Genomic DNA, 10,000 nt, shown 5'->3' with positions numbered 1-10,000 from the left:
TGGGGGGGGGACATACTGTCCTGTTATTTTTCATCTTTCTGTCTGTTTTGTAGTATACGTGATGGTGTGGTGAAAATGCGGCTGCTGTGTATCCTTTCTGTGGGAATGTTCAATTAGGCGGAAGTTCAAATCTTTTTGGACTGGCTCTTGTTGTTAAGGACAATTCATTGGTAACTGGCCAGTAGGTAAGTTGAGATTACATTTTAAAGTCAAGGAAATATAGCCATTGTGTGTTTGTGCGTTTTCCTATAGACTTCATTTATAGTTCTTTCATGTTTGTTTGTGGATTTCTGGAATTCCTGTGAAGCTTTCAATTTTAAGTGTTACATCACCACAAAAGTAACTGTTAAAAAGTAACTGTTCATTGACCGTCCTATTTGTAATTGTCTTCTAATTGCATGACGTGTATTTTAGGCTGTTCAGCATTATAACACCATGTAGCACTGTGTGTGTTTAGCATAGGGACAGTCCTGATCAAGTCCTCCATTCAGCAGACAGATCTTATCAGTGGCACCATCAGGATAGCGTGTGGGCTGATTGGCACTGGGCTCAGCAGTAACAACAAAGTGAGCTGAAAGATGAGACGTCTTGGATTTGGCACGTGGCTTTTGAGGGTTTTGGAGCAAAGTTAAAGAGCAGTGGAAAACAGAAGTTGTTAACCAGAAAAATACCTGCTGGTTCCTTTTTGAGGTCTAATAAAAAAGATATATATATAAATAAAACAATAAAATATTTTATTGGTGGGTTAATGTACAATTAGGCCTCAGAGGCGCCACCTATGACCAGTGGGCCGATTGGCAGTGTCCTCATGTTCCTCTGGGCTCAGCCACCGCAAAGTTTGACCTGACTACTTGTAAATGCCTCCATTAATGTAAACGAGGTGTCGGTCTGGCTGGAATGAGAGGGAAAATAGCCCTTTAATAAGTCAGTAAAAGGGGGGAAAAGGCCTCTGTGGCTGACTTGATGAAGACCAGTAGGGTGTTAACGAGAGAGTGAGGCCAATTTATACTTCACCGCATGACAGCGTCGCACACCGAAAATAGCAGATCTACAACGTCACAACACGTTACGGATGTGGCACATTGTGAGCTTGTAGATCTGCTGTTTCTGGAGCGCGACACCGTCGTACGACAGAGCATAGATTAAGGTATGAGGCCAAGCGGTAATAAGTGCCGATGAGTTTCACAGGCCCGGCTGGGACGCACACCGCGCCTCTATGTAAACACCGTCACTCACGTCAGGCCTGCCGCGGGGACCCCTAGATTCAAGCGCTCTAAGATATGGTGTGGCGCAGGCGAGACGAGCCAGCCGTTGTGGCTGAGTTGCTGAGAGTGATGAAGTATGATTGCGGGGGGAAAACAGGGAAAACGTTTCTCTGGGTAATAATATCTGCCCCGAAGGCTGTTTTTTTAGTTGGGACACAAGGCCTGTTTTCTTTATGGCTGTGATCCTTCAAGTTTCCGTTATTCGGATGGTCTATAATCTGAGAGGAAGAAAAAAAAATGCACTGCAGCTTTGCTGTTCCCAAGAAATTACAGTTACAGTATATCTTCTATGCCCAAAAGATTTTGGGTACTTAATTTTAGTTTTTAATCCGGTTATTTCTGCTGAACGTTTAAGCTAAAGTAGGTCGATCTTGGCTCATATACTTTCACTTGTGCTTTAGATGAAGCAGAATAAAACAACATTGATAACATCTATTTTCATTGAGAAAATAAATGTTTTTTCGCTCTTGACAGTGACAAAGAGGTACGATTATGCCTTAACAACAATGTTTGGACTTAGGTAATGCTTTTGGATCTGTCCCATTACCTGTGGTCAGGGCTCCTCAGTGCAAGAAAGCAGAAAGAGGAGACCGCACAAAATGATCCAGCGCCCCTGCTGTCTCCGTCCTGAGAGACACAGAGCTCTGCTTCCCTGGCATGTGTTGAAATCCTCAGAGGATTTATTTTGATCAGTGAAGTGGCTCGTATTGTGCTGCCTGTCAGATGTGTTGGATGATGGTTATTTAACCTCTTTGGCCACGTCCTCCACAGACCGGCTTCTAGTTGGGTTTGGCCAGGGAGACAGAATCAGTCCAACGTAGGCCTGCCAGTAGCTCCAAGTCCCGTGCCAACCCCAGCTATTGAATATGGAAGAAGGGATCTCTCACTTAGTATGCGTTTTTCAACGTCACCCAGCCCTGCTCTATTCGCTGTGCTGTCAAAGCTAATAAGATCAAGCTTCCAAAAATAGACTCCAGAAAACATTACTCATAAATCAAGAGGCTCCTGCTGCTGCTCAGACACATCGGACCCTTTCATTCTCTCCCAAATTCCCTCTGTTCCAGATATTTACATACTGTATATTGAGCTGGGTAGGTTAAATTGGCACAATTCAAATACATCAGCGAGGCACCCGTGATACCATTCTGCCAATCTCTGCCCTGCTAAAGATTCATATATTTCTAACCACCTGTAAATCTGTCAGCGAGCAGCAGTGCTCGTTATGCCATCAGAGGGACAGATTCACTTTCATCCATGTCCAAATAAACGACACTTTCTAAAAATATTTCCGTCTTCCGACTCTCCTTTTGAGAGAACTAATTGCTTTCGACACCATTGCTGCACATGGGCCAATGGAGGCGAGCTAAGAGGCTGTGGGAGAGATGGCTGAGGAAGCTCTAAGCAGGGGGGATCTACACTAATATGAAAAACAGACCCTAGGCGTCGCGGCACACCCAGAGACCTGAGACAGATGTGGTGTGTGGGGCCGAAAGAAAGAACACCCGTGAGACCCGAGCCCTGAATATGAAAACTTGAATATCCGCTGTGATAACAGATTTGAGTGGGTCTCGCCCTTCTGTTCGCCACCACACAGGAACCGCGAAGCACGACTTGCATGCCTGCACTACAGTGGCATGGTATGCTGGTTTTAATGGTCACACATTTTTAAAGTTCTGGTCACTGCGTAATTAAGCAGAGCTTGTTGTGTTGAGTCTAGACTGAACGTCATCTCCTATGTCATTTCAACGCTTATACTCTTTGAGGGTTTCGGGGGCCCCACCACGCGGTGCGGTTATTGGATTCTATTGGATTAGAGGAGAAAGAAAACATCTGTATTATCGGGCAGTTGACTGATGGTGTGTTGTGCTCAGTGGGAAACTGAACAAAGAGTGTATAAAAAATAGACACAATAGGATACAACGACTTCACATTGTAGACGGTTCCAATAAAGTCACCCACTCCTTCCTGCCTGTATTACAGATCTTCTGCTTGTTCGCTGAGAAAGAAAGGAAGAGAGGAAGCCATGGGACCCGGAGTGTGGAGCCTGTTCGTCCTGATCGGACTGTCCCTCTGGAGCAGCGGCGAGGGCCTCGCCAAGAAGCCCTTCTTGTCCCGGGTGCGCCGGGCCCCTGCGGCCAGCGTGGACACCAAGAAGTGCTCCTACACTTTCCTGGTCCCCGAGCAGAAGATCACGGGCCCCATCTGTGCGGCGCGGGGCTACGCCACCGACAAGGACCGGGTGACGCGGCTGGACGTGGCGGCGGTGCGCGACCTGCTCTCGAAGCAGCGGCGCGAGATGGAGACGCTGCAGCTGGTGGTGGACGTGGACGGCAACCTGGTGAACGAGATGAAGCTGCTGAGGAAGGAGAGCCGGAACATGAACTCCCGGGTGACGCAGCTTTACATGCAGCTGCTGCACGAGATCATCAGGAAGCGCGACAACTCCCTGGAGCTGGCGCAGCTGGAGACGCGCGTCCTCAACGCCACCGCCGAGTCGCTGCGGCTGGCCTCCCGTTACCGGGAGCTGGAATCTCGCTACGCGGCGTTGTCCGCCACGGTCAACAACCAGTCGGTGCTGATCGGGGCCCTCGAGGAGCGCTGCCTGCAGGTGTATGGCCGACGGCACGAGCAGGCGCCTGCCGGGCCGCCGCTGGTGCAGGTGGTGCCCGAGAACATTCCGGTGAGCGTGCCCCGTTTCACCAACGAGATCCAGAGGGACAACGCCCGGACGTTCGCCCGCGACAGAGGTTCCCGCTCTGGGCCATCGCCCACGGGGAGCACCCTGGAGGTCCAGAAACCACCGCTGGGGAACTTCAGTGCTGAAGGTGAGTGACTGAGGTAGTGAAGTATAGAGGTGAGAGCGAGAGAGTGAAGGAGTGTATGAATGATTAAGCCCAGGAGGGAGGAGAGGGAGTGAAGGAATGAATACCAGTCATTCAGTCAGTCTGTCAAATAGGCAGTCAGTCTCTTAATTAGTTAGTCAATGAGGCAGTCAGTCAGTGAGGCAGTGAGTCAGTCAGTCAGTCAGTCAGTTAATGAGGTACTTTGTCGGTCAGTCACTCAGGCCATGTGTTCACCAACGTGTTTTTTTTCCCAGTTGAAAACGCATGGTGCTCTCCTAAAAAGCTCCAAATGCCCAGAGAACACTGGGCGGCCAGATAAAAACGGCAGATGTGAACGTGCTGCGCAGAATAGACGCTCAGTGCCATGTCACGCTGCTGGCATTCCCAGCATTGTGTAAAAATACATGGCGCTCCCATTGAAAACCATTCAGAACATACACTGTGCTCAGGAAAGAAATGCCTCTTGGGACAAAGCCCTTAAGTCAGTCAGTCAGTCAGTCAGTCAGTCAGTGAGGCAGTCAGTCAGTGAGGCAGTCAGTCAGGCAGTGAGGCTCTCTGAGTATTGGCTGAGAGGGAGGTTGGCTGGGCGAACAGTACGGTTGATGGAGCTATTGGCTGAATCATTCATCCTTTCATGAATGCAAAAAACATGTGGAGAGATGTATAGCAACAGGATACGCTATGAGGCTATAGGCTAAGAAACCTGCCAAAATAATTACTGGCTCTGACTGTAGCTGCAGGTGGCCTTTGGTCTCGTTTTCAAGGTCAAAGATTTGCATATTCAGCTGGAACCTGGTCTTGTGCTTACCCAGAGGGAACACAGACCAGGATGGAAATAAAAATGTTGTAATGTCTGAATTCAGGTGGGGGACGTAAAGAAAAGAAAGGAGGGGGATGTTTTTCTAAAACACGGAATAACCACTGTGATTTTGCTCATCAACTGAAATTCCCGACACATTTAGATTGTCCCGGCCCAAGAATAATAAAGTGTGTGGCATTTCAAGGCAGCTGGGTATGAAAATGGATCCTCTCCAAGACTGTTCTATGTCCTTAGATGCATGGACAGAAAACAGACTGGCATGATATGTTCATGCTAACCACAAACTAACAGCTCTTCTGGCTTACTTCATGACTGTAGGGTAGGGTGGGTGGACCGACCCTTTCTCCTGTAAGCTGGGTGGGGATTATTCCTCTCGCTAAATAAACGGACTGTGTTCCACATCTGCTTGTAATTCAAAAAATCCTTTATTAACGCATTTCTTTGAAGCAATGGCAGACATAAGCCATTGTCACCAAAGGGTTAACAGGATATCTAATTTAGGTAATTTGTTAGTTTAAACCACAACTAAATACAAGCCTGTCTGTAATGGATTGGGTTAATTAGTCCCATTCTCATCTGGTGCTTGTCATCGTGAGGCAGACGGTAAACATCTATTAGCGTAGCCTTGCGGCAAAATATTCCTACTCCTCGATCAATTGTGTGTGTGTGTGTGTGTGCGTGCGTGCGTGCGTCTTTGTGCCTGTTTGCCTGCATGTTCCAATCATCTATCTAATTCAGATTTCGGCAAAATACTGTAATAGTTACACGCGATTCCCAGCATTGGCATTCCAATGTTTATTACTTGTGTAAATGGATGGGGTTCTTGGTTCAAGACAATTCAAACTCAGATACAGATAGTTTATAATATTTTTTGTACCCGTCAAAGATGTTTCTTGTGACTTTCTACACTTTCTGGTACTCATTGTGTGATGGACCCCTCTCATGGCTAAAAATATGGCTAAAAAACCCATCAAAAAATGTCTACAAACATGTTATAAACTAGGTGTAATCTATTAAGCTATTTGTAATCTCACTGCCTGTCTACCGGTCTTCCCCTTCTCTCCTGTAGGTCCATATAGAGACTGTCTTCAGGCGCAGGATGCTGGCCACCTTACCAGCGGAATGTACCTGATCAAACCGGACGAATCTGAGAGGTCCATGCAGGTGTGGTGTGAGCAGAACATCGACAATGGCGGCTGGACCGTCATCCAGAGCAGGAGAGATGGATCGGTGAACTTCTTCAGGAACTGGGACAGCTACAAGGTGATGACAGTTGCACTTCCACTGTTTGGGTCTCACTTCTCCCTCTCTCTCTCTCTCCCTCTCCCTCTCTATACATCCGTCCGTTCCTCCCTCTACCTCCCTATTTACCTTACCCTACACCAGTGGTTCTCAAAGTGGTGTCCAAGGACCCTCAGGGTTCTCTGAGGGGCTTAGAAATTGACACTTACATGTCTGTAACTCTGAGAGTGTACAAATGGAGCCAAATTGACCTGCAAGAGTTATGGTTACCCTACAGCATTATTGCTGTATTTTTTTACAATCTCTTTCACTCACTCACTATTTTTATGACACACACGTTTTCTCATCTGCTTCACCTCCCGTTAGAATGTACAGTTGGTCCAGAGACAACAATGGTGGCGTTATACGACCGATCCCCAGGAACCAGCTGGTGTCCCAGGGAACATTTCCTAGGCCCAGAGCCCTGGTGTTTTCACTTACTGTAGAATATAATGCCTGTGTCAGCACCAGCATTACTCCATAGAGGCAATTTGGTTTTTTGATTCCCATTATGAAATGTTAGAACCCGGAGTATAGGGAGGTATGTTCCACAGCTCAATCTGCACGCGTTTCCCCTCCCAAAACCACTGCTACTATGGATGGCTGGCTGGCTGGCTGGCTGGCTAGCTGACTGAATGACTGGATGGTTGGCTTACTTCAGTGTACAATGCAGTCCCACTCATCAAAGGTATTTTTTCAAGCAAAGACAAGATGAAGTGTATCAGTGTTGGCGGCCTTGGCGATTCAGTCTTCCGTTCAGCCCAGCCAGGCTTGCGTATGTTGCACTGGTAGCTAAATTACTCTCTTCAACATTGATTTGTCTCCCCACTCGCCCACAAAGCCACCACATGTACACGAACACGCACGCTTGCATGCTCGCATGCACGCACGCGTGTGGGATTGGATTACTATACTTGTGAGGACACACACATTTTATGAATTCAATTTTTACCATTTGTTTTGCTATTTTTAACCGAAGCCCTAAAGCGTGAGTTAAATTTAGTTGCACACCGGTGTCGGGCACCGAAAATAGCTGATAACCAAGTATAAATTAGACATAACTCTAACCCCAACCCTTAAACCTAACCTCAACATGCCTAATCCCATCCCCAACTCAACCAAATATTGTTATCGTAGGGCCTTTTAATTGTAAGCCTAACTCTACTATAATTTTGTGAACCAGGATCTTTTTCCTCAGAATGTCTATATTATGTCTACAAATTGTAATATACTTGTGGGGACATTTGGCCCTCACAAGTATAGTAATACAAGTGTACACACACACACACACACACACACACATACACATACACATGCACGCGCACGCGCACACGCACACGCACACGCACACGCACACGCACACGCACACACACACACACACACACACACACACACACACACACACACACACACACACACACACACACACACACACAGCTCCAGCGTGGAGGCCCCTGACTTCAAGCCCACATCATTCATCATCCCCTGGCTCGGCCAGTTAATCCACAATCACAAACCACAGCCATCTCGATGAAATGAAGTGTTCTGGAGGAGCACATACAGCCAGACATAGATTGGTCATGGCTGTTCAACACAAACACACAAGCGAGTATCACCATTAGCTGTGATCCAGGAGATCTGTAGGGGTTTGTGAGAGGAGCCGCTGGAGCCCCGCTGAGCAGAGACCCAATGCTTAACTTTCCAGGATAAATCCTCCAGCACATCTTTCTTGAGGGCTCAAATGACAGTGGTGCATGGGTAAATTTCCTGTCCGCCACAGTGCAGACTGCAGGGTACGCCTGGGCAATTAACCGAAAATACAATGAAACCGACATTTGGAACCAACAACCGACTTAACCCATTAAGACCTGAGGCCAACTCTACAAATGCCTTCTAAGTAGTTCTCTCAAGATTTTTCAAAAATGTTCAAAACTAGGATCGTGCCGTGTTGTGAAATGGGGGTCCACGGCCTAGTATGTATCTTTCACCTTGACATGAAAATGTTTGAGAACCACTGGTATACCCCCCACCCCCCCCAAGACCAACAACTGGGGGTTAGCACTGACAGGGACTATATACATTGGAGGAATTGACAATTACTAAATTGGGGAGAAAAAAAGAGTTCAAATGACAGCATCGTATCACATTGCTCGCAAAATCAACTTTGTAATTTGACTTAACTACCATGGCCAAAAGTCATCAAAAGGAACAAATCAACTGGAATGCATCACAGCGATACATTTCCCATGGTCCTTTCCAAGAGAAAGTTTCATGTTCCTAAACAATTCTCATGTTTCCAAACTCTGCTAAATACCACAGAACAAACAACCGGCAACACTTTCTCTAATCTCCAAGTTATCTTCCTGTAATCTTCTTTTTGACTCAGAGCGGCTTTGGCAACATAGACGGAGAGTACTGGCTGGGTCTGGAGGGCATTTACAACCTGGGGAGGCAGGGCGACTACAAGCTGTCGGTGGAGCTGGAGGACTGGATGGGGAAGAAGGTGTACGCCCAGTACAGCAGCTTCCACCTGGAGCCAGAGAGCGAGGCCTACCGCCTGAGGCTGGGAACCTACATGGGCAACGCCGGGGATTCCCTCAGCAGCCACAATGGCAAGCAGTTCACCACCCTGGATCGTGACAAGGACGCTTTCTCAGGTAGATCACCTATCATCGCTATAGCCTTGACACCATTTGAGGTGTGGAAGATACCTGCTATTTTGATGAAGTGTAATACCTTCATATTTACACATATTTAACATTCATTACTTTCAATTTTCAAACATACATGTCTGGATCTTTTGTAAGTCAATTATTCTATGAAGAGCACACAGTAGTACCTCAGATGAGGCAAGCTATTTGACCACCACTCCTCCCCTGTCCCCAATACAGGTAACTGTGCACACTTCCATAAAGGTGGCTGGTGGTACAATGCCTGCGGTCAAGCCAACCTCAACGGTGTCTGGTACACCGGCGGTGTCTACCGCAGCAAGTTCCAGGACGGAATCTTCTGGGCCGACTACGGCGGAGGGTTTTACTCCATGAAGACCGTCCGCATGATGATCAGACCCATCGACTGAGGAGACACTGTAAAGCTGGTGGTGCAGGCGTGGCTGTGGAGGTGGAGATGGGCACGCACCAGAGTAAAAGGCGGACGCAGGCTTGCATTGTATGCCAGCACAAACTGACAAAGCACACCAGTGGAGAACCTTCAACATTGACTTGAACTTCCTCATAGGCTCTGTATTATCATTGTGTTCTGAATATCATGATGAATTATGGGACACACACAGGGATTTAGGAGACATGACTATTTAAAAAGCCACATTGTTCCTTCAACCCTCATGTATGAATATCTATGAGGTTCAATGAGAATATCTATTAAGTGCCAGTGCATTTTGCCAGTCTTTGAAAAATGTGTAGCACAGAGACATAATGTACCAACTGTGCCTGAATATAAGACCCTCTCATGTGACAATGGACCACCCCACCTAGAGGAGTTGCCATCTTCCAAAGGAATTCCATTAGTATTGATTTTATTCATGAGTTTTAGCATCATAGGGTGCCGTTATGTGGGTCTCTACCTCGTCAAGAAACATTTGTCAAGGAAACGATAAGATGGGAAATGTTTTTTAGGTTTTGTTTTTGTTTTGTTTTTTAATGATTCCACATTTATCACCAATCCCTAATAAGACATTTTATGAAACTAGCCACTTAATGATTTGGGGGAAATGAGGGTGACCCACATGTGGTATGGTCCAGCGCTGTTCGTTTGAGTGTACAAAATGCGGT

At 46.9% G+C, this 10,000-nt stretch overlaps 1 protein-coding gene across 1 annotated transcript in view; it reads left to right on the top strand.

Moving 5' to 3' along the window:
• angptl1b (angiopoietin-like 1b) overlaps positions 1-10,000 on the top strand; it is a 10,936-nt gene that overhangs the window by 145 nt on the left and 791 nt on the right. Inside the window, exons 2-5 of the mRNA XM_080440744.1 lie at positions 3,246-4,090; positions 5,998-6,191; positions 8,596-8,866; positions 9,101-10,000. The exon at positions 9,101-10,000 is cut by the window's right edge and continues 791 nt beyond it. Coding sequence (XP_080296870.1) covers positions 3,289-4,090; positions 5,998-6,191; positions 8,596-8,866; positions 9,101-9,288 — 1,455 coding nt within the window. The 5' untranslated portion in view covers positions 3,246-3,288 and the 3' untranslated portion in view covers positions 9,289-10,000. The remainder of the gene's footprint in view (positions 1-3,245; positions 4,091-5,997; positions 6,192-8,595; positions 8,867-9,100) is intronic.

This window comes from Gymnoscopelus braueri (assembly GCF_963280865.1).
Source record: "Gymnoscopelus braueri genome assembly, chromosome: 10".
NCBI lineage: Eukaryota > Metazoa > Chordata > Actinopteri > Myctophiformes > Myctophidae > Gymnoscopelus > Gymnoscopelus braueri.
The sequence above is the reverse complement of the archived record's forward strand: the minus strand, read 5'-3'. Positions and strand labels throughout refer to the sequence as shown.